This window comes from Balearica regulorum, chromosome 6 (genome assembly GCF_011004875.1).
Source record: "Balearica regulorum gibbericeps isolate bBalReg1 chromosome 6, bBalReg1.pri, whole genome shotgun sequence".
Lineage (NCBI taxonomy): Eukaryota > Metazoa > Chordata > Aves > Gruiformes > Gruidae > Balearica > Balearica regulorum.
The window spans coordinates 36,987,156-37,014,716 of record NC_046189.1 but is presented as its reverse complement, the minus strand read 5'-3'; the positions used below and the strand labels follow the sequence as shown (position 1 = coordinate 37,014,716).

Below are 27,561 nucleotides of genomic sequence, written 5' to 3'. Positions count from 1 at the left end.
GAAAATTACTAAAGCCAACCAACTGGATACTAGCGTGGACAGAAGGACCATGACGACACCCACGAGCACCCTTGTGACCCAATCCCTTTGAGCAGCATCACTGCAGTCATTCGTGGGAACCCACAAGGTGCTGCCGGGGGTCCTGCCCTGAAGGGCCTTGAGGGACTTGAACTGAGACCTGCTTTGGAGTGTATGCCAGGAAACACCATGAACGCACAACCAGATCTTACATTTTACCACCTAGAAAAAAATATTGTAGAAAAAAAGCAATATCCTGTAGTTAACAGTGCACTCCTCTTCCTTTCTGTTGCTAAAGTAAACTGCTAGCAAGCCTTGTAAAAATAGAGGGATCAAATAGACATAAAATGTCATAGTGAGATTTCTGAAGCAAAAATAATCTACCATATTGCTGCAGCACACGGATGCTTTCAGTATGAAATTGAGCCAGTCCATTTCTCGCATGCAGTCAGTGCTTGCAAAATGCCTTCACCATCCTCTCCCAGGGCTCATTTCTGCAAGCCAGCCTGGGTACCAGAGACCCTCAAAGCAGAAAACCAGACTCTCTCCATGTCAGCCCAAGATCATAGGTCTATAGTTCAGTACTATGACAAACTCTGGTTCTTTGAGAACTGGTTTTGGAAGCGGGGACAAACACAGTATTCATCTAGAAATCAGTGATGTGCAAAAATCCTGGCAAACAGTATACAGCTGCTAATACTTTTTCTTAGGAAGGATTTTCAAATGAGCTTTGGTTATGGATACCATGAGTTCCAGAATAATGCATTCAATAATTGTGTATATGACTGCTGTAATAACCCTACATACAAAAGAAAGAAATGCAATATTTGTGCATTTATTGGAATGGAGGCAGACTCAGACTTGCTGTGTCCAAGCTGTGAGATGGCTAAGCACCAGTCTGCTCTGATCCAGCACCCCCGTAGCTGCAATAGCCGGCTGTGCACAAGCACGCCTGCAAGCTCGGACACACCGGCTTGCTCAACTAGGTGTGTGATTTCCAGGACAGGGCAAATGGACAATATGGAAAATTTTCTTTTGCACTTCAGCAAAGTTGTGACCATACCCAGCGCTTATGATATGGTTCTTGATTTGCTTTTCATGACTTAGGTTTCTTATTTATCTTCCTGATCAAGAAAAGCAGGGCAGTCCATTTCCTTCTCTTTATTTGAACAAAATTCTTGCCAGTTTTAATTTCAGGCCTGCTGCTCCAGCCCACAGTTGCATGTGTAGTTTTCAAACACTGCAGAAGAATGTTTATTTGTGCTAGGATATTTTTCTAACCAAAAGTGGAAATTCAACATGAACCATATCTACCCATCAGCAAGACTTCAATAAGTGTAGTTTTGCAAGATTCTCGATATCGTGTCAACTGTCTCCATTTTACTTCTACGTTTGTGCATACTTATTATTTACATAACACACTACAACAAATATCTATAAAACCAATCATGTATTTATGCAGGGTTTTTTTAAATCTATTCTGTAGCCTGTTCTCCTTGTCAGGTTTGACTCATGTAAATACTTACAGACAGAAACCACACTGTCAGCACTTCCAGCAGCTCTGAACTTGGTATTCTTTCCTGCAAATTCCTACTGGGGGTGAAGCAGAGGGACCGCGAGGGTCCCTTCTCTCGAGGCACAACGCAAGCACTGCAAACCAAACAGGACAGATCCCTTACTCCTGTCTGATGGCCTGAGATCTGGAGGCCTTTTAGATGCAACCCTCAACTCCAGAGTCCTCTCCCCTTTTTATCCCAAGACAGCTTTATTAAAACCTGAGGGTTTTTTACTTTTTTTTTCCCCAATGTCTTCTGCTGTTCATCAGTGTCCCAATGCGATGCTCTACCAACAGACACATTTCAGATGTGTTTCCCTGGTGTGCGCGCAGACCAGGCGGTAGAGATGCATCGAGGTGCCCGTGTCTGAGCCAGCGGATGTGAACACACAGCTCCTTAAATCCTCCTCCACCAGGTGACTGCACCCTGCCACCCGTCTGAGCCCCAGGTGCTACCCTGAGCTTCGGGCTTTAGTCTACCAGTAAACGTCAAAGTGCATTTTTGGCCTATAGACCATAAAGAGAAGAGGAGGAGGATGTTCTGTCCTGGATTTTGTTATATTTTGGCTTTCACACTCCTAAACATAAATTCTTAATGTTCAGGCAGATCATACTTTTCACAAGCTTGTTGCGCGCACTGCTGGATTTCCCGCAGATTTCTCTCCTGCCTCTAACTTGCCCCTCTGCAGACATCAGCCACCCACCCCGCTCTCCACGACCTCCGCTTCCTCTGGATATCTGCACTTCTGCCCTTACTCTCACCTTTGTGATATTTCCCAGCTCTTTCCTTAGCTCCTGTCTTTCTCCCCTCCCTTCTTCCTCAACTACTTGCAGCTCTTTTGCGAAGGTTTTCCAGGCTCTCCAATACTTCCTTCTCATGTCTCCACCTCCCGGGCTCACAAGCGTGTGCCATGCACAGGCTCGTTAACTACCTACCCGCTAACGTGGGGAGTGATGAACAACAGCCAAACCTTGGCTGTGTTCCCCCCAGCAAGAGGGGGGGTGGGTTGAGTACCCAGCTATCGCCGAAGCTAATGTCATTGAGATTTCACCTTCCATGTTTGGCTGAAACTGGCTAATATATGACCAAACTAGAAGGCAGAGGAAGAGACAGACAGAAAACCACATTAAAAACAAATGCCTAAAATTCCTGCACCCAGTAAATGTGGTATCTCATTTTAAAAAAACAGTTGGAGAAAAATAATGACCATTTTCAGAAGTGATGTACTGCCTATACTGAGGTCTAAGATCTGAACTCTAGTATCCGTTTGTTTAAAAAGGACTCATAATCACTTTCATTTCCCATCAGACTTTCTCCCTCTTCCTCTTCCAAAAGGCCTTGCTAAAACTCTGCGTGGGGACTCCACCACCTCCTCTGTACTACATCTTCAGCTAGAAATAAAGGAATAGAACTTTAAATTACACATGGTCTCCCACACAACCGTGCTGCTCATCCCTCCCTTTAGAGTACTCCCAGCTGAAGACGGCTGGGGTAACAGAAGAAAGCCCTCTCGAACAGCAACACTCCTTCTCCACCTTCAACAAACTACAGAAAACACAAGGCACGTTTTTCTTCCATGAACCTTTCACCCCATTCAGCAGAAAAAGAAATCTCATTTTCATCCTGATTAACCCACAACATGGCAAATCTTGAGAGAAGACATCCAGAGCATATATGGCAACATATTTCCTCCAGATTTAGATCAATTTAAAGATGCTGTGTAAAAGTGTGTACAGAGAGAAATAAATACGAAATGCCGTGCTGGTGCTGTAAGTCGTTTCAAAAAGCGTCGAGGCTGGACAATCTGGCCCTGGCCCTGACACAATGGTGTCGCGGTAGTGTCAGGATGCTTATAAAGATGTAAGGAAACCCTCAGGGAAGCACACGGGGCACGTCGACAAGCAACCAACCTGAGAGTGCCTTCCTGGAAGAGGAATGGCTGCAGGAGCACACGCCTGTGCCTCGCTCCTTCCCTGGCTGTGAGATTTTACTTCACCCACAGAAGCCTGAAAATCTGCAATGATAATGAAAATGTTAATGCAATCCCAGCTACCTCCTTTCTAGGGAGGCTAACTATTAAAATCTCATGAAAAACATAATGAAGCATTTTTACTTTTTTAATTTTTATGCACTAACCACAGAAGAAGGCAATTTATCAAAACCATTCACTACATCTGACTAATAGTTTTGTACATTACAGGAATCCACAACTAACTGATGAATGCTGATAAGCTGTAAACCATTTCTCCTCTTGTAAATATTGCAGTGTCCAACAGTGCTGCTAATACTGCTGCAATAAAATCAATAATAAAAAAAAATAAAAGAAAGGAAAGCTAAAAGCATTTCAGAAGTACAGAAAAAGTCTTTTCGCTATTTTTCACATTTATGTTGCTTTCCTTCCTTTCTCTGGAAAAATGAGAGTCATGCAGCTATGTTGTTATGGGCTGCAATCTGGTGGGATCGCAGTATTTAAACTGCATTCATCCTAGTTACAGCTTCAATGGCAGAGCCCTGAAGGAGCAGCGTGGTACTGGGGAAGGTTATCAACTCAGCCTAGGGCGTTTTGCCCCCTGAATCGGAGCTGAACCAATGTACCATTAAAATATTAGGCGACGCAGCTTCTCTTTTAGACAAGCTACAGCTCAGAGAAAATTGATGGGCGATATTGCTTTGCCGGAGCAGTGGTGATGGGGCAGGGAAGAGGAAAAGCTAAGCAGCCTCTCCCTGCCATGCAACGGGGAGAGCAACTCGCGCTGCACCGTGCTGGTGCACGACATGCCTCCGAGGGCTCCCGGTCATGCCCCTGCTATTAAGTGTTGTTCAGGAAACAAGAAGTAAATTTTCTGCTTTGTGTTATTTGTCATTGTAGTGGCTTCTCCTGACCATTAGAACTATAAATATTATCAACAAAAGTAAGAAACCATGATCATGACTTGTTGCTGCTATTGACGTAAGATATTAGAGACCTTCTGAGTGCTGTGCTATCCAAGTGCCAATGCAAATATCTGCCCAATTATATTTTTTTCTAAAATAAAGATGTGAATTCTGCGATCCAATGAACTTGCATTTTGAGTCCATAAAAATAACCCCAAGATGAAAGCAATGAGCAATTTTAAATGGTGAATACCGAAAGTACAACAGAACACAAATGAACCTTTACCTGAGAATCATAAAACATTTGAAAAACAGTAACGGGTGAAATTCAACCTTGTAAGGGGGACAGCACAGGCTGTACATCACTTAAGCCCTACTTAAGGCCTCAAAATAGGATTTAGGTGAAACTTAGCTGGTGCATGACATTTGTGCTGACACTGTGCGGAGCTGAGTGCCACCCATTAATGACTTAACCCTCACAAGCAAGCATTCCTTTGGGGATCATTACTTTTATTGCATCCATAGCTTTTGGGGGGAAAAAAAAAAAAAAGAAAAAAAAGACTGGTTTTTGTACTGCTGTTTCACATTATGAGGAGCCTGGTGGCACGGTCATCTTCTATGGTATGACACCCTGTCCTCTCAGCTGTGATCCCATCCCGTTACCTGGGTCAGCAGAAGTGTTACCACTGAAGACCTTTTACCATGAACCTGCAGCTTCAGTTAATTGATTCCATGAGCCGTATAACGCTCGCTGATACATCCTGCAGTGCTGGGTGCACAGAGCAGTTATTCAGAGGAAGTTTACTGCTTCCCATTTTGACAACTGCTGATCCTTTTTCCACGAGAAATTCACAGGGGAGCAAGAAAGACCCCCAAGGAAAAGAATTAAACCAAACAACCAGGAACAACAAAAAAATCTTTGATAAACCAGAACAGAACAGCATGTAAGTACTACTCTCTCAAGCTTTATATCTATCTCACTCTTTCAGAGCAAGCTTTGGAAATCACAGGCTTAGAGAACGGCGGTCTTTGCGACGTCCGATCTTCCGACTGCACCAGGATCCGGGTGTTTGGCCTTGGCTTCAAAGAGTCACCCAACCTGCGCTGCGAGGTCACCAGGTTAATTGTAAGCAACTTCCTATGGGTTTGTAAAGTATTGATCATACAGTCAGACTTTGACATGTCTGTATTAAAGTCTTTTACCCTGAACCGTGCCGAGCGCCGTCATCTCTCTCTGCCACAGTGGGGTGCAAATACCTTCAAAACGCATTGCCAATACATTTGCTGTGAACGAGGGGAGCTGAAGAGGCTCAGCCCTTTCCAGGACTGCTTCCTTGGAAATGCACAGCTATGCGTTATTGCTAATTTTCTCTGTGGGGTTTTGTTTAACTCTTGTTTGGTTCAACTGCACTGTAGTCCTGTGAAGCCTGAAATCACAATATTATTTCTCATTTTGTGCATCTGGAATCGGTACGCTTGGTGGTTTTCCTAAACAAATTTGAATGCTAAGTTTTGTGGTTAAATATAAGGTTTCCTCAACATAGTTACAGAGGCTCTTACTGAATTTTCTGAGTCATAGGTCAATACCAAGTCAGAAGTTTTAATTACTATTAAACCCATCTCTTCTGCTAACACTAATTTTATCATAAACTATAAATGGGTAATGCTAGGACTGAATTATTTGCTGTATCAGCATACTCAGATATGAAGGGTTTGATTCATTTCATAAATCCACCTCATCAAAGATGTTCAGCCTGATTCTCAATCAGTGCCTACACATTAATGAGGCCTAGCTGAGATTTGCCTGCCATACCTGCTTAGGGCTCCGCAAGCTCTTAACAAGCAGTGATGTCTTGTGCAGCTCATCTAGATAAGCAGCAGACATCACCTTCAAGGAGCAATGACCTGGCTGCTGAGCTCCAGGAGCAAACACAACATGGCTCCACCACGTTACCCTGTCTCATCCCGGCTGCTCATCCCAAGTGCAAGCGGCTCTATGCATTTGCATAGACGAGCACGGCTTGCTTTTTACTGTGGCTATGTTAACAGCATCGTTTCTTTTAAATAAGCTGTTTGGAAATGTCTTATATTATTAATTAGAAATATAAACATATGTTGACAACTGGAATTTTTTTTTATGAGCCTTCAGTTTCTGCACTCTCCTTCTGTTTCACTGTAGCATCTCAATGGCGAATGGATATCAAGAGAACAAGAAACCACAAAAGCAGATTTTCTCAGCTCTGAGGCTGTTGACTGCCAGATTCCTCTCCTGAACATCACAGAGACAGAGGCTGTGCACTTTGTGGCTGGCGATGAGCCGTTTGCAAGATGGCAAGTGAAAGTAGGAATTTCTTATGTTTCTAAGAAGTTATTTAGGAGAAAATCAGTTGTCATGATAAATTGATATGCAAAGCACAGTTTGCTTCCCTTCAGAAATAAAAATGCTTGTAGAAATACTCACGTTAAAGTCATATAGGGAGAAAAAAAAAAAAAAAGAAGCAGCCAAAACAATATGAGGAAAAACCAGGTGTCTTTGTAGACAATCTGAAAGTGCAAATTACAATCACTTCTCCAGGTAATCACCTGAGATTGATGCAGTTGTACTAATCAATTGTTAATCATTAGTACTTCATTTCTGGAAACCCCAGCTCAAACTCCTGATTAGGCAGCAAGTAAAAGACGGCTTTGACGCCCCGTTTGTAGGGCTGGTCCTTGCCACTCCTGGGCAGCAGGTGAGGGCTGGCACGGCGTGAGCAGAGGTGTTATGGCCTTGAATGACTGCAGGAAGGAGCATGTGCAGTACCCGGTCATGCCAGGTTCTCTGCTCTGGTTTTAGCCTCTTTTGCTCACAAAATGACATCTATTTTCTAAATATTTCCAGGAAATCAGTGCCTTGCTGACCCTGTGCCTGCTACCCTTGGTCTCGCTCTGTATGGTTATTTTCTGCAGGCTGGTTGGTTGGTTGGCTGTTTTTTTTAAGACTGAGATCATTTAAAGGCTCCGTAGCTGAGAAAAGCATATTGCCATGGTAGAAAGACTGCAGATGTGCTTTGAAAACTGCAGCATGTAAAAATGAAAAGCATAAAGCACTCACTTCACTGCGGCGTTGCTGCCTGTCCTGCACCCCACAGCTGTCTGTACCCCATGTGCTGCCACGTGGCTTAGGGGAAACACAAAGATGTTTGATGGAGCATGTTTTCTATCCAGTAATTTATTGTAAATAGATAGGGATTTGTGTTTTTAGAGGTTGGTGTACGATCTCTATCGAGCAGAGCTTGGCTGTCGGCTGCTGGGGTGGACCTTGAGCCTTCCTTCTGGAGATGGAGCCATCAGAGTGGGCAGACACCGAGGCTGAACCAGGAGAGCAGTCCCTCTGCTTAGGGCTCCAAAACTTCTCTAAGGAGATACTGAACTCTGCCACCTGTGCGATGAAATGCCACCTCATGAAGGAAGGATGCGAGAGGGAGACACCTTTGAGTTTCCTGGCCCAAGAGAACAGCTAGAATTTTGCACGTGCACAGAGGCATTTCTCCAGTGTGACTAGGATAGCTTCCCTGCAGCTCAGGTGTATTAAAATGCAGTTTGCTTTCAAGTGCTGCCTTTCAGCCCTGAGGAGTTCTGTGCCATTTTTCTTATTTTTCCTCTCAAAACCACATGCAGAATGTCTCTTCCCTTGCACTCGAGTTCAAGAAAACCTCTGCACCTGTAAGCCTTCTGCCCCTTCCCTCTCCTTCAAACCCTGCAGAAAGAACAGGTTCATGGCTATGCAGCGAACGGACAATTAAATCGTCTCAGTCCGGCCCGACCGGCTGCGTGCGAATCCTAGTTCTCCTGTGGATCTTTTTGCTGAATGAATTGGGAAGGCAGAGCTCAGCGCTCGGTTTCAAAGGCAGCTGGCCTTACACGGCGGCACAGAGAACAAAACGGTGGAGCTTTTCCACATAAAAAATGATTTGAAATGAATTCCACAGATGTTCAAAAATTTGTGCTCCAGAAAATTCCTGATAAGACATACTGCAACATTGATCTTCTGGGTTAGGTTAGCAGATGCTTTTTAAAATGTAGGTAGAAGGTTTTTCAGAAACAAAAATCAAAACAATTCTTTCTGGAAATATCACTGTTTAATATTTTCAGAATCTCTTCCCCCTTCAAATCAAATTTCACAGGAATGAGCAGAGTTTCACATAAGCTTTTTTCACTACCAATGTTAGGGGAATAGGGGCTTCACAAAGTGTTCTCAGTGCTCTTTCATTTCACCTGCTCTTGTATTCATGTTTCAGATTTTGCTCATTCTCTCCATGACATGCTGCCGAACGTAGATAAGAAAGTACATGGGGCTACACCAGAGCATTTGGTATAATTAGTTTAGATATCAACATACAAACTCCTACTTGGGCAGCAGATGACTTGGGCTGCCCACACAGATGCCTGGGTGAAGAGGTGAAAGAGCTTGGCAGGCACTTATCTAATTTGGGAAGTAGGTCTCTCGCTTATCCTCAGTTCCTTATCGTTGACTGTATTTGTCAAGAGCAGAAAAAAATATTTGTTAAAAAGTCAGTGAGGCAGAAACCGACTTTGAATTCAGCAAGTTTTTGTAGCTTTCATTTTTCATTTACAAACATTTGTACGAGTCAAACTGTATGTAGATTATGAGTGGTACAAATAGCCAAGATTGTTTCATGATGAATTAAATACTTCAGGAGGAGGTGACAGATTTCCTGATTGTCCCGACTGCTTATCCAGAAGAAGTGGCTCATTCTTTCCACATGATACATATGTTCAAGCAGTCAAGGCACAACTCTAAGCGCATCTTTGGCTTTTAAGGGCCAACCGAATTTGAAGAGACGTTTGCTCAGCTTAGGTCTCATTGAAGTATTTGTTCCACCTCACTAAGGTGACTAATGGAAAAGCAATTAAAATAGCTATAAAACAACCCAATTCTAAAAAGACACCAAAATGGATGTTTATAATAGAATGTAGAAAAAAATACAGATTAAAAAAAAAATCAAATTGGCAAGAGTTACATTTCACTCACGATGCTCACTTCAGACAGAACAATTAGTGCAATTTTATAGCTTTTTGTATTTTTCCCTGTCTACCCATTTCTTCACCCATCATTAGTGCACTGGTATTGAGACAACGTTGGACGCTCTGGTAAAAGAATCAAATGAAATGTAAATTGCATTAGGAATAATATATTCTTAATGGAAGTCTTGCTGCCAATAAGCACTGCCTTTCAGTGAAGAGCAGATCTTAAGGGGGTTGCCTGTTTTATCTTTTCCTCCTCTCAAACTGCAGCATAAGTTCTTTATTTCTTTTAAAAGATTTTTTACCTTTAGTATAACACACAACATCTAACATCTCGGCTGAGCTGATGCACAGGAAAAAACCTGGGGTTTCTTCTTTAAACCTATACCAATGAATTTGACTTCAATTTAAATTAGTCCAAAGCAGTTGTGTCTCTCTCACAATTGCAAATTGCGAATACCCATGAATACTGCCTGTTTGCCTTCTGGTGTTGGTTTCTGCAGAAACAAACGCTCTTCGCTCGCAGTGTGTTTTGAGCTGAGAACCATCAGATGTGAAATTGTGGGAGGATCTACTGTATTATATTTTCAGATCATTCTTAGTGAACTTCTGATAATTGATGCTTTTTATGAAACTTATTAAAGTAATTTTTACTCTGTGCACTTCCAGTGATCTTTGCTCAATTTAACATACATTCTTTCTGTGAACTGAAATAGTTTATTAATTGACTAAAAAACTTTATACTCTTGACCTTGTAAAAGTCCTTTGTAAAGGGACTGAGATTGTTTCAGGTTCGGGGGTCACTGGAGAGATGGAGGAGGGCTTGGGGGTTGTTTTTATAGCAAGAGGACAGAAAGGGTACCTGACTGATCCAAAGCAAAGGTCTTATTATATTTGCTAAACAGCAGCTTTAGGTTGACTGTGAGAAGCCAAAACCTAAAAAATACCTGACAGAAAGGGCTTTGTTTTCCTGCTGGTGTTCATCAGTGGTTTTAGCATGGCCTTCGGTGGTATTCTGGGGTGCTCTTTAACATGCACATGTCTCAAGAGGTGTCACAATGCTTTCTCAAAAGTTGACCCTTTCCACACTAGTCTGGTATCTTTTCATTTTTATTGTAGAAAAATGAAAATATAAACTCACTTCACTCTTTCTTATTGTGTAAACATTCATATATGAAAAATGTCATGGTAACTTAAGGCTTTCTAAATTACCTACGTGTTCAGGAAACTGTGAGCTGGGACAGGAGGTGACTGTTCTTCCAATGTACCTCTCTATGGCAATGGAACTGTTGCCATCTGGTATTACCCACTCTAGCACTTCTTTTAAAGGTTAATTTAAAATCAACTAAATAATATGCATTCTCCTTTTTGGGGGGATTTTTGGGGGGTTTTTGTTTTTTTTGTTTTAGCCCCAGCGAGTTTACTTACTGATTTGCCATTAAGAAAGTGGTCCTGAATTTCAGCCAAATATCTTAATTTCGTTTCACAACTCCTTGACAGACACCCTTGTAGTATTTGAGTACAGTTTCCATAAGGGTATTGAAAAATCCCTCAGAAAAAAAAAAAAAAAAACTAACAGCAATCAGAAAAGTTCAATGCCAGCTGAGCCAAAAGATCTTTTGGTTATTAATGAACAGTTTCCAGTTTGGAGCATTAAGCAATTTGTTAGCTTGCAGTAGAGCCACTCACAAGTGGTTTAATTTATCTTGCTGGCAAGCATCCAGTTCAAGGGGGCAACGGTATATGCTCCAAAATGAGCAGACAGTCTCCATATGGAACATTATTACTTATAAAGATGATTTTTGTATCATTTAGATCACTAACGATGGCTTCCAGTACAGTAATTCCAGAGTGCTGACCCTGTATGACGCGGTCTGCCAGGCCTGCCAATTTCATCCAACCGGACTTTGTAAATTAAAGGTAATTTAAAGAGCATGAAGGTTTAATATGGATCGTTCATCTCTTCCTTAGCCCTCTCCCTCCCTGTGATGTACTGTGTGTAATAACTGCTTTAGAAGAGGAAAATCTATCATCTCCTAGGTCAGCTGCACAGCCTAACACTTTTCTCTCTTTCACAATCTCCTGTCTGTGATATTTTTTTTTTTTTTCATATTTACGTGGGGTAAGAATACCCGACAGAGTATGCTTTATGATGGACCTTTCACAGACAGACGCTTCCAGAAAGACCACGGCTGACGATATTTATACTTTGCAGCTGTTAGTGGAAGTAGATAAGACCGAGGAGTCTCCCCTGAAAGGCGGCTTAACTTCACTTTTGAATTGTCTCTGCTAGTAAGCTATTTTACCTCTCCTAGCCTGTCTGGCGAGGGCACTGTAACTGTAAGGTATATCATTTCTATACCCACTTTCTGCCTTAGCAAGCGGTAGACTAAGACGCACGTTACGTGGTTTTTATCATGTGAAAACACCCTTGAGAGAACATAAACCATTCTTGCTTACATTAACCGCTGCTAAGTACAAACATATAGTACTTTGACAGTTTCAAAACCGTAATCAAAAGTCTAGTGCTACGTTTTAAACTGCCAACGTGCTGGGAACTGCCCGGAGAGCACTATAACCCTCTGTTTTCCTGTGGACTTATTGGTGTGACATCCCCCGTCCCTTAAAAAAAGAGCTTCCCCACTTATTTTCTAGAGGGTTGGTTAGACAACTTTTCTGGTTTTCAGTGGGGCTTTAAAAGAAAGTTTTGAAAGGTTTGGGGATATTTGAATGTGCTGATCCTGCTTTCCTACCCTGAGGCAAGTATGAATGAATAGGAGACCATTTCTGGGCTGCATTTTTATAAAATTAGATTAATCAGGTATATATCTTAACTCATTTGCCTCATTAACACTAATGAGAAAATAAAGTTTTTAAACTTGCACTGATTGCAAGAACATACTGGTTACCAAAATAAAATGAAAGTTCACATTTTTTTCAAATAAATCAGTGAATAGAAATTACTTTATAGGCCCAAATGAGGGCAAAGCCACTTAAATTTCTGATTAAAATAATTATGTCAGAACCATGTTAAAGATATGGGGGGGGGGGGGGGGGGGGGTGGTCAAAGGCTTTCCTTATTCTTACATTTTTCAAACTCAGAAATGTATGTCTTCTCAATATGCTGGTGTTCTCTAGGGATTATAATAATTTCTATCCTAAGATGCTTCAAGGGACTATTTGAACTAGGTTTCCAATTGCATCAGACCACATTCTAATTACCCCTCTTATAACATTACTTTGTAATACCTAAATTGCTTTCAGAAAAGGTGTTTCAATTATGGGACATTTTATATCAGGCCATTTCACATTCTGCGTTCCTCTTTTATGGAGCCCATTCTGTACCGTACTATCACATCAGAAAAAGCATCTTTTTCATCAGAATAAAGCCTCTGAAAACAACAATGTAATAAAATCTAATTAACATCCAGATTTTAATGCTGAAGATCTGTCACGTTCTATCATGTAGGGGTAATTATGAGGTCTCTACCTTATCCATTACTCTTAAAGTGGTATTATTTAAAATATTGACTAATATACTTGGCAAAAGAAGTTTGAGAAACTAATAAAACAGTAGATAGAAACCACCAGGCCAGTAAGAGAACACACACCAGTCTCAGAAAACCAGTGTGTATTCAAAGGAGAGAAAAGGGAAAATATATTTGGGCCCTGGTAGCTTCTCCCTCCTGCTGTCCCGCTGTAGCGGTGACATTCCCTGTGTTCCTGAGGGAGCCTCATGTTTTCCTGGGAGCTTGCAATGATGGATGAAGTCCCATCTGCAGGTGTGCCCCAACACTGTAAGCGAAAGGCATAACTCTCCCATGGGACCTACCTGTGGCACGGGCTCTTTAATTGCATCAGTTAATTACATCCGTGTTTGCTCCTCAGACAACCCAAGTGTCTTCAGGCCACGTGGAAGCCACAGCTTCCCCGGCCCTGGTGGCCGCCCTAACTAGGAGAAGACCAGGTCAGCCTCGAAGGCTGCTGTGCCCACAGTGCACTGCACGGACTTCTGCTGGGACGCTCTGCCCACCCTTGGCACCACCCATGGGTTTAGCTGTTGTTTACAGCTATCTCGCAGAAGCCTAAAATCTAATGCAGTTCTTTACTCTGGTTTTATATCATTGCTTCTTCATATTTTTTATTAAAAACCTCCAGAAATATTTAAGTTACCAGAACAGGATTCCAAAATTTCAAACGGAGCTTTTATCCAGTCTCAGGTTTTGCTAATCTCATGGAGCTTACTTTTGTGTATTACCTAATAATCATCATATTAGTAGTCACAGCTGGGAATAATGATCACACACACCACAGAAGAGTGGAAATGAGGAAAAAAAAAAAAAAAAGAATCACATTCTGCCGCATTCATCAATAGGAAGCAATAGCACATTGCCTAAGCTAAAACATTCACAGCTACAAGGATCGCACACAGGAAAACTGGAAATCTTACAAGTCCTTTTTTCTCCCTGTTGGGAGAAAGTACCAGCATTTAAATTGCTACTATTTTATTGTTTCAAGAGACAAGTGAGTTTCAGCTTATCTCCAGAAATTATTAACTGCTAATTTCCTATCTTATTTCTTTTTTTCCTTACCTCCACCTCCCACCCATTTTTATTTCCTTTTTTGGCAGGAAAATACTTGTAATATAGATGGACTTTGCTATGGTGAAGGAGAGTCAAGCCCCACCAGTCCTTGTCTTCTCTGTGAACCTGACATTTCTAAGTTCACCTGGTCTATTAATGAAAGTAAGAGAGTTTTTTCTAAGATTTAGAAGCACTTAGCTGGGAATTTATGGCTCGGTCTATGAAATACACGGTTCCTTCATTTGGCTAACGTGAATCTATCCTGCATAACAGTGCGAGGGGACTGTTTGCAATGGGAATAACTGGGTGCACCAGAAATGCAGACTGCCCAGAAGCAGACAGTACTCCACCGTTCGCACTATGCATCTAGGCACGTATCTTGTTCTGGCTGAAACCCGTCAAATCTCAAATTAATAAAACTAAAATAACACCTGAAAATGAAATTGAATGCCAGTGCCTCATGCAGTTCCCAAGTTTGTCAGCTAAAGGTGATGGACCCTAAATACATCTGTCATCATCTTGCAGGTACGAATCTTTAAGGTAACAATTTGGGGAAAATACTGTTTTTAAAACCCTAGTGTATATTTTTAGTATCTGGAAGAATAGTTTCCTTTCCCTGAGCCAAATCCTATGAAATGCCACAGAAAAGAGCTTGGCTTGGCAGGGAGTCTGGGTGACAGGGATCAGCCACTCGTTACCTTCCCTGCCGCAGAACCTAAAGGCTCATTCTGCAGCCCGTCATGGCAGGGGTCATGGAGAAGGCTGCCTTCTGAAGCACCTCCTGAATGCTGAGGACTTAATCATTGTTTTTTCATCCCAAGTGTAAACAACCACCATTACTGACCGCTTGCTTTACAGATAATCCATTTTTCTAGGACCATCATCCCCACAGCGCATCTCCCCACTTACATGAGCACCTTTACATCTGGTCAATATAAAGATTATAATACCGCTTTTATGTAGATTCATGTGTTGGTCCTAAAAAGAGTTTCTCTGCACTTTTAGGTTCTGTAAACACAAGCAAATTACATAGAGGCGTGTGAGTGGCAGGACCAGTTTGCTTTGTTTGCAGTTTGATATTCCTTTAGGGTGACTAGGTCAGCAGGACCCTTCTGGGTGGAGAGGAAGATTGCTCTTGGCCTGGGGGAACAGCTGGGGATGCTCAGGGACAGAGGCTCCCAGAGAACGCGAGGTACGGCAGCAGAAACGGCGAGAGCTGTAACACTGCCGAGGCAAGCGGCGAGCAGACACGCTCTTCTCAGAGGTGACAGAAAGGCCCTTGAGAAGCAAGAGTTTCCAGCAAGGCAAGAAGTCGTAAGCTGTCTGAAATCAGTGTTGGAAGCAGGGACACAATAGGAAGGAAGGGAGTTGTTCATAAGTCCTTTAAATTTCTGTTCCAGCCTAGCTACTTTGAATTTTCTCTATTTAAAAACATACACTTCTAGTTTTTATCCTAAAAAATCCATCTTTTGGAATTTAAAACTCCCTGTCAGGAAAAGGTCTAGGCAGATCCATCCCAAGTGTTGGCCAACTAAAAATCCCATTGCAAGTTACTTGGATGAGTAGCTAAAATGCCTAAGGGTAAACCAAATCTGAAGAAGAGCTTGTGCACCCGAAAGCTGTGATTTTTCCCCCAGGAATATAGTTCAGTCTAATGAGAGATATTATCTGGCACTCACAAACCCTCCTTCCTTTCTGTCCTTCCATTGTGTTGGCCACAGCAGTAGCATCTCAAGGGATAAACTGATCCTGATTGTTTTATAGACAAACTCATCACTAGCACTGAGGCAGTTCAATTTTAAAATTCAGAAAATTACTCAAAAGGGAAAAACTGCACTTGTTTTTGGTATTTATAAAGCTAGAAGTGATTTGGAAAATCTGAAACATCATGGTTCACTTTTCAATAACTTCTAAATTTAAAAATATTGAAAAGAAAGGGTTTGTCAGACCTGTTTTCAAAATTGCGAAAACCTTTTTAAAAGTTCTGCAATAATTGGGAGTGTATGTATATATTCACTGTATGGCAAGGAGAACTCTGTGGAAGTAGAAACACTCATTCACAGACTACTTTCATAACATCTGATTTTATGTTATTTTGTGCCTACAACTTCTCATTACCCTCCATCCAGTTAAGACCTTTGTGTTTATTTGTAAATGCATACCCAGCATCAATATTTCATTGATTACTTTGGGCACAACTTTTATGGGCTCCATGGTTTAAGTGTTTGGGAAATAAAAGGTAAATTAATAGATGGAGGCTTTCAGCAGTTATGCCAGGACAGTCTGCTGGACAAGCAGTTTAGAAGAGCACAGCAGCGATGAGTGGAGAGACACATTTAAATAATTGCATAAAGTGAGACATGCTATGGAAAGCAAAGCTTGATAAAAGGATATGCACCACAAAAAACCCCTAACGATGACTTGCCACAAGCACAATTCAAGGACATATGCAGTCCTTATGAGAACACATATATAGTTCATAGTTCTAGAATGTGACTTGAAATTAATCCTTGGTATTAGAAATGTTTGTTAAGTTAAACATAACTATGGTCAAATTTCATCCTGTGAAGATTCCTTTATATACCCATACGTACCAGTTTGTACTGCTGGTTAAAGAGGAAAGACGGCTTGAGACTGAGGCTTAGGACATGGAGAGGAAATTCCTTGCCCTGCACAGAGCTGCTGTCACCTCACGTTACTCACCCAATCTTACTTTTCCTTGGGTTCTAATTGTAAAACATCATAATTTCTCTACCTTGTCCTCCTTACCTATTTATATTGTAAGTATCATCAGGTAGCATTTGTCTTCTACTGTAAAATAGCCTCGTACAATTAGGCTTTTATCTTCATTAAGGAAATGCTGAATGTAAACACCACCACTAGAAATAACAATGCCAATGGTGACGTGATATGCACTGCTGTCACTGGGGATACAGAATCTCAGCATCACTGATGGACCTCTGCTGGCACGGAGAAGACCTGTATTCCTGATGAAATGTCCAACTGAATTCAGTCAAAATGCTCAGGCTTAATTACTACTCATGTGTAAAGGCAGGACAGTCTACTCAATAGAGGAGTTACACAATTATTTCCCCCCCCCCCCCCCCCCCCCCCCCCCCCCCCCCCCCCCGAGTTGCCGACCCAATTCATCTGTCATTCATCATTTTGAGATTTAGTGTACTTAAATTTAAATGGCTACATAGATAGAGTGGTGGATAGAATAAATATATATATATATATGTAAGCATAAGAAATACAATTAATTAAAGTTTTAGTAAGAATTGAGGGACTAGTGGGAGGTTATAGAAGTCATGCCTGATCTCCTCCCATGTATCAGATAACACATTGAAAGTAATCAAAGTTCAGCACGGGAGAAAAGTTCAGTACGGGGCGTGAAAAAAACCCAGAAGGAAAAAGGTATACTGCTTGGTCAAGCCATTTGCTGCCTCTGACATCTAAACCACTTCCCCTGCCAGCCTCTGGGTACGTTCTGCACCTTTGTCTTTGAGAGAACTCCTACAAAGACTCGTGCTGTGAATCTTTACATGGGAGAATCTGGAATTTATGTAATCATGGTTTCATTTTTGCTGTTTAGACAACCTGCCTCCTGCGTTCCAGGCCCCCCCCAGCCAGCTGCTGACATTTATTGGTGAGAATTTTGTTTACCAGTTAATAGCAGTGGATCCGGAAGGGTCAGCTGTGCTATTCATCTTAGCGGCTGGCCCACAGGATGCCAGGCTCTCTCCTGCTGGCCTTCTTATCTGGAAAGTTGATTCAGAAGAAACGCAGAGCTTTGAATTCACTGTGTCGGATGAATGCAATGCACAGAGCAGATACTCTATTGAGGTAAGGAAATGAACGCTTTAAAGGAAAAAGAAAACAAACCTGTTTATCATGTCAGTGTTTTGGTGCAATTGTCATTATAGCTAATAATTTGTTACTGTCTTGAAAAGTAAGACTTCAGCTATTTCCTCATAAGTGTATATTATCCAGCACAGCAATAATGATCAATTAATGGAATAAATATCTCTGAGAACATGGAAACTATATATACAAGGAACAAGAGAGAGTGCTATTGATTGCTGTTTGAAAGAACACTCTTGCAGAGCCTTTTAATGGTTCATTAATCTGCTTTAAAATTCACATTCTGCATTTGGATTGCAGAAAAAAAAAGCATATAACAGAAAAGACCAAGTTTTAGCTATAAAAGGGAGATTATAACTCATTCTCAATGATATTTTTAGAGGATGTCTTGCTCTTATGTCAGTACTCCGCACTCTAAGTTTCTTGGCAGAGCTTGTGCATTGCTTTGTCTTTATTGTATAGCCTAACATTAATCCTGTGATAGGATGAGCTAATAAAGTGGGATGCAGACTCTTGACATAAGAATTCTGTGAAGAAAGGATTTTTATTCCTAAAGATTCCTATTTTTACTCATTCAAACCTCTATCATCATAAATACCGATCTGCTGAACCCACACAGCAAAGCGGAAACTGGAGTCTAGATATGGTTTTAATGGAAACATGTGAGACCAGACCTATGTTTAACTAGGTGAGATAATACAGAGGTTTAAATCTGTTGAAATGCTGCTCTTGTACAGCAACTACGGACCTCTCTTCAGGGAAGAGAGAGGGCAGCTAAGGAACGCCACAATCACGTTCCTGCCTGGGAGCCATTTGTAATGTGGAACAGTAAGGAGGGCAGGCAGGCAAAGAGAAACATTTTTCATTTCTTCTTTGAAGAATAAGGAACAAATTCTGCCCTCAGATACTATGTAAAAACTGCTGTTATAGCAAATAGGATTTTTTTTTTCTTACAAGTAGTTAGAATGTGCCCCTAAATGATGAAAAAATTATCCCTTTATATTCAAGCTTTCAGCCAAATAAGTAGGTATGCTGAGTATGAGACCATCTATCTAGACAAAGGAAATAGGTTAGAAATAAGTTTTCATAATACTAGATAACATGTTTGCACAGCAAAACTTCCTAAAGGGTAACAATATACCTCTCAGCTGTGATTATTCAGAGGAACCTTACCACCACTCCCTTTTGCCTTCCTCAGGTTGGAGTGAAGCCCTGCGGCTGCCTCAATGGTGGAACATGTGTTACCAATATTAAATTCCCTCCAGGCCTTGGTGAATACCTGTGCTTATGTCCCAATGGATTTGATGGAGAATTTTGCCAGGAAGATATCAATGACTGCAAATCAAACCCCTGCGGCAGCGGAACATGTGTGGACAGTGTGGATAGCTACTTTTGTAAATGTCCCCCTGGTTTGGGAGGTAACACCTCAATGTTTCCATGTCTGATTTAACTCGAGATATATTGTGCTACAGGATTTTTCTGAGTGCAGCGTGACCACAAGCATCTATCAAATGGACTACATAAGCCTCCTCTTCTGCTCTACTTAGCTTTAGACAGATAGAAAATGTGCAAAACCAGCTATCTAGTTATCCATGTGCAAGGAAGGAAAAAAGACCTAAAGCTCTATGGTTCTGAAATGACCGCTCAAGGAGGTTGTGAAGGTCCCTGATCTCAGTTTCCACCTGCTTATTTCCCATGGATTTGTCCATCCATGAGATGAGCTAGGAGAAGACTTGGTAGAAGAGAGAAAAGGCAAAGATCCAGGACCCTTTTCGGCTCCACAGGGTTTGACTAAATTAGAGCAATGAAAGAACTGGGAATGAATGATTTTTCTAGATCTAGGAAGGAGAAGCAGATATGGAAAACATGCAAAAATAAATTGTTCTTTAGTCCCATTTGAAGCTTCATTAAATTTAAGCATTAGAAAACCACAAATCCATTTGGTTGTCAGACATGCTGATGGAACAAATCTAACCTTTTAAACTGTTCAGGGCTGGCCACAATATGATTTGAAGAGATGCAGGGAAGAGGGATGATCCCTGCACCAAAAAAGGTTCTTTTAGAAAAGCAGAATGAAAAGTATGAAGAGGAGGAGTTGGAGAACGAAATGGAGTGAGGCCAAAGAGGTGGATGCAAGACATACAGTGCAAACAGGAAAGCCTGAAATGCGAGGAGACAGAGAAGCATCTGATAGGTAACGTAGGTGAGGCGAGAACATGTTGGTACCTATCATGCAAGTTATAGTCAGCTTGACTGCATTCAGGACACCTGCGAATGATTCAGACACGTGAAAAAGCACTTGTGACAGCATGCAGACAACGACTCCCCCGTGCTCTGCAGGCTGGAACCAGCAGAGCCAGTCATTAGACTCTCTGCTGCATTAAGCTTCTGGAGTTTGGCTGAGCTGAGCCACTGTTGGGTCTCACAGAGTGCCTACCACCTCCTCCGAGCTGGGACCCACGCTCCAGCTGCTCGTAACACCACTCGCTTCCGACATAACGGGGTTTCGCATCGGCCTAAACACGCCTTCTCCTGGAGTTTCACAGAAGTTGTGGTCTTTTCATTTGCAGTTCAGCTCCTCAGGAGGTACAAGGCAAATCTGAACACACAGGACTTGAAGAGGATTTCTGAGCCTGCCTCTCGCTTAGCTTTGCAGACAAAGGGCCAGTTAAAATAACAGTCGTTGGAAAGTAAAGACATTGTGTTGCTATCCATTCTCGTCAAATTAGTCTCCCACAAATGAAAGGTGCTAACTGAAACTGTGTTAGGACATCTCCTGGATCAGTACCATTTCCAAAGCAGAGTAAGAAAAAAACACCTTAAGCTGAGCTCAGATTTCAGTCCTTGAACCTGTCAAAACCCCTACTCTGTTCACATATGAAAGCATGAATGAATTCATGAGACCCATCATATTGGCTGCTGTGCAGTGCTATAGGTTTGGAAAATCCAGTAGAAGTAACATCAAATGCACATAATCATTAGTGCTTATAGTGCGTATATATAGAAAAAACTCAATTATAAACAAAAGCAATGAACAGATTTTACCTAATGGGCTCATGCAGGCAGCAAGGTACCCTTTCTGCCTTTCAGCAGTTCATGAAATCTTTGTTTTGGTCATGTGGGACTGCAAGTCCAGATTTCATTAACTATAAAGTTCCAGCAGCAATGAAAAATAAAAAACATTCAGAAGTGAAAGTTCAGAAAAATGGCCTAAAAGAGGTATGAGAGCTAGACAGTATTGACTCCAGGTAATGCTAGCAAATAGCCTAAGGCTGCTGCTATCCAAAGTGTTTGTGCCACCAAAGATGCAAGAACACACAAGCCTAACCATGGAGAATAAAGTTAGAAAATGAAAGTTTGATCAAAATATAAAAATCTCCAAACTAAACATATGCAGCATGTCTTGAATCACCCTGGAAATAACGTTCCTATGAGCACAGGAAATTTGGTAACCTTTTTGGCCGTAGTTGGTTAAACACTTGGAAAGATACAATGAGAATAATTCTTCATTGCCCGTAAGGAGGTGGATTAAATTAATAAAAAGCAATATGATTCCATAAGTTTATAACTTCGGTGGACCTGCTCCTGTTGTTTGATCATCACCAGTTTCACACTTCTCACTTTATGCGGTATTGCACATAGATGGAGTGAAATCAAGCTCTATTATTCCACATAAAATAGTCTGCCATAATTACAATGCATTGTTTATAAATTCACATGGAGCATATTCTGAAATGTGGTTCTCATTCTTACACAAACAGTACAGAACGAAATATCTAACATTTCAGAATAACACGCTTGAAAGCAACATACAGCCGGCTCTAGAGCCAAGGGCACAGGACACCTGGATGGCCAGAGGAACGCTGGCTTTTCCCAAACCCTGAATTCTTGCCAGGTTAAATAAACGTCCATTGTTTTTTGCTGTACTTCCCTCACCAAAAATGCTAAAACACAAGCAACAACAGAAAAAAAGATATGATTGAGTGAAACAGGAATATATCTCAAAGTTTTAATAGCAGGTGAAAAATTATAAGCAAGTGGAGCTGAAAGCCAGCTGGGAAACAGATGATTTTACTTCAGGGCAGGTTCTGTGACAACAATAAAAGCTCATCCTTGATGCTGTGTTTATGTCTCAATTCCCCAGAAAACCATCAATAATCTAATGAGAAGGCAATGCTGTACTGCTGAAGTGACAGCACCACTTCACCATCAAATCTTTACAAATGATAGTGAACAGGCAGTAGAAACAAAAAGTTAACTCTTTTGAGAGCTTCCCAGACATCACCGCAGGAGCAGCAGCAGCACAGGGAACACGGTGTGTTGCTAAGCGGTAGCGGTTCAGGTGCATCCGCGTATCGCAGGCGACGTAAGGGTACAATATAGGAATGGGAACAAGGCAGGGGGAGAAGCCTTTGGAAAATCTGAGAGAAGGATGACTCCAGAATTGTTACTGCTTTAAATTTCTGCAGAGACTTATACGTGTTTATCTCATCGAGTGTTCAAAGCTCATTCATTTCTCTTTGACATTGTTAACAAGATATCAAGAATTCCTGTTGTTTCTTCTCTTGGCCACTGAAAGCAAGAACACCCCTCACCTGAGAACAGAATTCATTCTTGAAAACTGTATCTCAATCACAGAACCACTCTTTCTTTCTCCATATACTAGTGATTAATATAAAATTGGGGGGCGGGGTGAAGATGGAACTATAATTTCATTTTACTTTTCAGGAAACTGAAGAAAAAAACAATATTTGTTCATGGTTTGGAATAACTGTAGAGCCCCTAAATGAGATTGCCTGTTCCTTTAGAGTCAACTTAATGTGAACACAAAAAGTCTTTCTCTGCATCTGTAGGTGGCCAGCTCCTTTCAAGGCATAAAAGGACTTTATCTTCTCAGCCAATTTCCCATGCAGGGATGGAGAAATAGGGCTGGCACAGAAACAGATGTTTCAACCATTAAACTTGAAGATCTTTTATTTCTATTACTTTTATTTGTACTGTAGCAAGGCCAAGAGAATTGAGACTGCCTTGTGTTGCAGTGCACTGGAGGTCATGCAAACGGAATAACTGACACTTCTCGGTGCAGACAGCTTTCTGTCCATTTCTGCTGCTTCTTCAGCAACCTTCAGCCAAGTTTCAGACTTTGCAAACATTTGTCCTTGGACTCAGCTGGATTACCATTATGCCCAAATTGATCAGATACTGTTTAAAATCAAATGTCTCTAAGTGAAAAGAGGTACTTCCACCTTTACATTACAAAAATCAGTCAGGTGACTGAATTTTAAAATTTAGCTCGTTACTTATGGTGTTCCTTTGCTTTTTGTAAGTCTCTCATCTTTGAGATTTTAAAGCCAGCCCTTTGCAGCATAAATAGGGTACATAGGAGGGAGGAGAGGGGACTGAGGGAGAAGCGGCTGGTGTTACTGAAACTGGGAACTTCGTTCCTACTGTCATTGCCTATGGTATCATGTTTAGTCTTTATATGATATTCAGAAAAAGAAAATAATTACTAATCTAATCAGAGGGTAACTAACTCATTCAATATTTTCCATAATGTGGTGTCTAATAATTTCCCAATGCGTCATCAGAAAGCAATATCAGAGAAAAGCAGCCTGATGCTACAAATGTGCTAATTAAATTATACTATAGAAATAGTAATCCAAAATGTAACAAGGGAGGGAAAAAGTAAGTTAAGCCCTGCAATACTATGTGATGTCCAACTTAAATGCAAGAAGCATGCAAAACCAGAACAATTTATCTTGAGATGGCACCAGAAAAGGGATGTTGCTTTTGCGCTGCTGTTCTTTTTTTTCCCTCACAAGACAAAGCAGACATGAGAAGGTGATGTCACTAGCATTTTAAGACAGCTCAATCAATAGAAACTTCAATTTGAGTTTTTTACATGGAGATGCTATTTTAACTTGAAAGGAGTAGTGGAAGCTATCTGAAATGCTGAAGCAATGAGAGATTATGTTGTAGGAGATGAATAATAGTGATCTGGTTTTATCATCCTGTAATTGATTCCACTGTGAAAAATTTATTTTTTGGAAGAAAAAAAAAAAATCCTTTAATTTTCTTTCATGATAAAGCTGGATATCTGATATGGAACAAGCCTTTTTCTACCTTAAGGGTATGTCTTGAAGCAGGTACCTGGACTCTCCAGAAGGTGTCCCAACCTCCTTGGGTATTCCTCCAAGGGACAAAGGGCATGCCTTAACAGAAGTGACAGGGACTGGTTTAGGACCTGCTAGCAGGGCTGCGTATTCTGGTGACCAGCAATAGCCAAGCAAGTTTTCTCAAGTGCTCAGAGACAGCAGCACGCACACCTGAAGCCTGAGGGAGTTTTTAACAACATTATATGTGATTACTCCGCATCATTTGCTGTTCAGATAGTAATTTTAACTTTTAGGTCACCTTCCCCTATAGGTATTCGGAGTTGTGAATTTGAATATCAATTGCGTCAAGGGATTTTTAAAACCCTATTTCCAAAATCAGCAATAGGCAAGATATGTTGTTTTGGGTTCAGATCCTGTAGCAGCTTATCTTCTGTACACCAGCACTGTGGCTCAGATATTTTCAGAAGGTTTCCTCAAATTTTAGTTTTAAATAGAAAAAAATTATTAAAAAATCTGATCATTTCGTTAGGTTTACCTTCAGCCAGAGTCTATGAAGCTGGTTGACAATAAGCGATTAGTTTTGTGAGGTTCACATAGAAATGAAAAGCACAATAGGCCAGTACGTGGCTCTTCAGATCCTAAATCCGAAATGGTGACGTTCATTGGCTTCTTCAGTATATGACAAAGATTGCACGTAAACAACACAACAAAGACGTGAAATGCGGGGGAAATAATTTATCTAATATGCACAGTTTTCTTTGAGCAGTAGTCTCAAGTTCAGCACTTCTGGTGCCAGTAACGACAGTAATAAACAGTGTGATAAAATCAGGTTTAAGTGAGACAGTGGGGAATTTGGCTCTAACATGAGTGACGTACCCTGTAATGAGTTTACAGCTGAGAAGTAAGCCTTAGTCTGCTTCAACATTTGAGATGAAGAATAAACAGGGAATCTTTCCTGATTATTAACCTCCCCTTTGTTTTGCCACAGGGCTTACTTGTCAGGAAGACAGGAATGAATGTGAAGAGAGTCTTTGTTTTCCTGGAGTGTCTTGTACGAACACCTTTGGATCATATACATGTGGAATTTGCCCCAGTGGGATGGAGGGAAACGGTAAAACTTGCAAATGTAAGTGTTTTGCATGATTTATTTTAATAGATGGGGGGAAAAAAATGGGTTCAATTCTACTACTATTATCCTTGATTGAGTACTTTGCCACTTACTTCAAGTACGGACCTTTAAGTATACAAAGCAGACTATTGTCATGTTATATTAATATGGATAATTGCAAATTGCTCTCTGTTTGCTGTTTTTCACTGCAGTTTAGTTTCATTTTGATTAGAACGAACACCATAGCATACAAAAAAGTATTTTCCAGATGCCACCTAGATAATTTGCCAAGAACATTCCCCATGTTCTCCATTATTTCACTCCTAAATATATCACCCACTAATAAGTACTTGGGGAGCACCCCCAGGATTACTTTTGCTTTGGGTGAATGCTGTGTAAGCAGGATGTAGGGTAAGAGGAAGAAGGTCCATGTGCAAATCCTTCACATCCTTTCACCTCTGTTTCCAAGGTGAGCTTTCATTACAGGACGCAGTCCATAGTTGCTGAGCTCATGCTTGGCATGAAGCCACACCACAGTTCCCAACTGGAGAAGGAAATGGCCAGGAACAATTTTATACCTGCTCAGAATTTGCTTTTGGGGCAACAGACTCTTTAGTAGGGAGACAACAGTGACTTTGTGCTCTGCTGAGACCTTCCCAGTGCACAGGATGTGACCTACTCATACTCTGCTTGTTTCAGTCATATACACATAAGTCTTCTCCAAAAATTACATTTTGTTGGCCAGAAGGAGAGAAATCAACACTTGAAGTGTTTTGCATTTGTTTGTTTGTTTTTTGGTGTTTCCAAAGAAATCCAAGAAGCAAAAGATACAGATATTAACTGTGCAGGTACTAACTTTTCCTCATATTGACTACCAAATGTAAAAAAAACCACTGATGTAAAAAGACTCAGTTGTAAGTGCAGGATCCTGGCACCAGCAGGACTGCTTTTGACAGATTTACCAAATATCCATTCAATCATACTGCCAAATGTCTGTACAGAATGTTTTCTTTTCTGTGTTATTTGGCCACATTGGTTATTTCAAAGTGATTTTGCATCTGTTTCACTAATGCATATTTTTGTAGCTAATTTGTCCAATGAAGAAAAGATGTAAAAAATAATGCCCTTTTAAAAAAAATAATTTCTTTCTTTCCATATATTTTTTATTACAGAAAGATTTCCCTATTTCCAAAATGCACATTTATTAGAAGGAATAAACCTGATGGCTTCCTTGTCCACCCAAAATAGGGCAGACATCATTCTTTGTGGTTCCGATATACAGACATAACATACCTACTCATACCTCCCTTGCTTAAGCAAGGATAAAGGCTTCTGGAAGGAAGGAAGGAAGAGAAAACTGAATTAATTTTACAGCTCTTAGAGCGGGCTATAGCTCATTGCATTGTTTAATATATATAAAGAGTCACAGTCTCTGGCTTTATTAAGAGCACAGAATACCCAAGAGACCCAGGGCAATAGCTGTTTAACTTGCAGCATTGTTCACATAGACTTTATCATCCCTAATTCATTCAAGAATTCTCTTAAAATTATGCAGAAATCAATATTTTTAGATTCTCCACCAATCAGTTTTCCTCTTTACATCCATGGTACACTCTGTACAGGTATTTTGACACATACAAAGTTTGCAGCTGAACCACCCAAAGGCAACAAACGTGCACACCGCTTTCAGTCAGAAGCTTTCAAGGAGAGGCAGGAATCAGACAGAGCTCAGTCCCAGCGCGTGGTGCAGCATCTTCATCCAAGCAGCAATGCTGTGTGATACGCGGGGACCTGAAGCCTTCTCACTGCCCTTAGCTCAATAAAAGATCACTGTGCATACTAAGTACGTCTCTCAGATAATCAAAGTTCAGTGAGTTTGGGCATAGTAATTGTTTCTATATTTGTGTTGAAGCTTTGCTGCATGTCAGCAGCTGACTCACCTGATTTGCCTTTATTTGCTTGACGGTTGGCTTCCAGAATAAACTTATGTCGGGTTATCTGATTTGCTGTTGCTGTTGCTTTTTATCATCAATCACAGCTAAGCCCTAACACCTTGTTTCCTTGTCTCTGTGCTTTCTTTTCACAGCTGTGCTTGCTGCTGACACTACAAAAACTTTAAGCACTGAAAAAGGCAATGGCAAAGGCGATTTGAACAAGACTGAGGTTAAGCAGCTAGTGCAACCCTCAGAGGCAAAGGATTCTCCTGTAATTAAGAATTTTAGCATAAGTGATAGACACGGTAGGTATACAAGGATGTGAAATCTTTTTCGGTTGCTGCAGTTTATGTATTCAGAAATCATACATTTTACCATCTTAACAGTAACCATAAACTAGCTGTTTATAATACATCACAGAAAGACAGAGTTAAAAATCCAAAAACCCCTCAGTAAATCAGACTGGATTGCTGCTAAACA

The 27,561-nt window shown here is 41.0% G+C and overlaps 1 protein-coding gene and 1 long non-coding RNA gene across 5 annotated transcripts in view; one reads left to right on the top strand and one right to left on the bottom strand.

Moving 5' to 3' along the window:
• LOC104639011 (von Willebrand factor D and EGF domain-containing protein) overlaps positions 1-27,561 on the top strand; it is a 186,380-nt gene that overhangs the window by 94,778 nt on the left and 64,041 nt on the right. For all 4 annotated transcript variants that reach the window (XR_012836185.1, XM_075757244.1, XM_075757245.1 and 1 more), the window contains exons 12-19: positions 5,438-5,574; positions 6,628-6,789; positions 11,292-11,396; positions 14,107-14,221; positions 17,655-17,905; positions 19,122-19,341; positions 25,028-25,165; positions 27,234-27,386. Coding sequence is in view for 3 of the 4 variants with exons in the window: in XM_075757244.1 (XP_075613359.1) it covers positions 5,438-5,574; positions 6,628-6,789; positions 11,292-11,396; positions 14,107-14,221; positions 17,655-17,905; positions 19,122-19,341; positions 25,028-25,165; positions 27,234-27,386 (1,281 nt within the window). In the remaining variant the exon portion in view is untranslated. The remainder of the gene's footprint in view (positions 1-5,437; positions 5,575-6,627; positions 6,790-11,291; positions 11,397-14,106; positions 14,222-17,654; positions 17,906-19,121; positions 19,342-25,027; positions 25,166-27,233; positions 27,387-27,561) is intronic.
• LOC142602392 (uncharacterized) lies at positions 1,878-4,874 on the bottom strand. The gene is made up of 3 exons (XR_012836186.1): positions 2,442-4,874; positions 2,290-2,365; positions 1,878-2,114 (listed from the first exon to the last, which is right to left on the bottom strand). It is a non-coding gene; the product is annotated as an uncharacterized LOC142602392 (long non-coding RNA).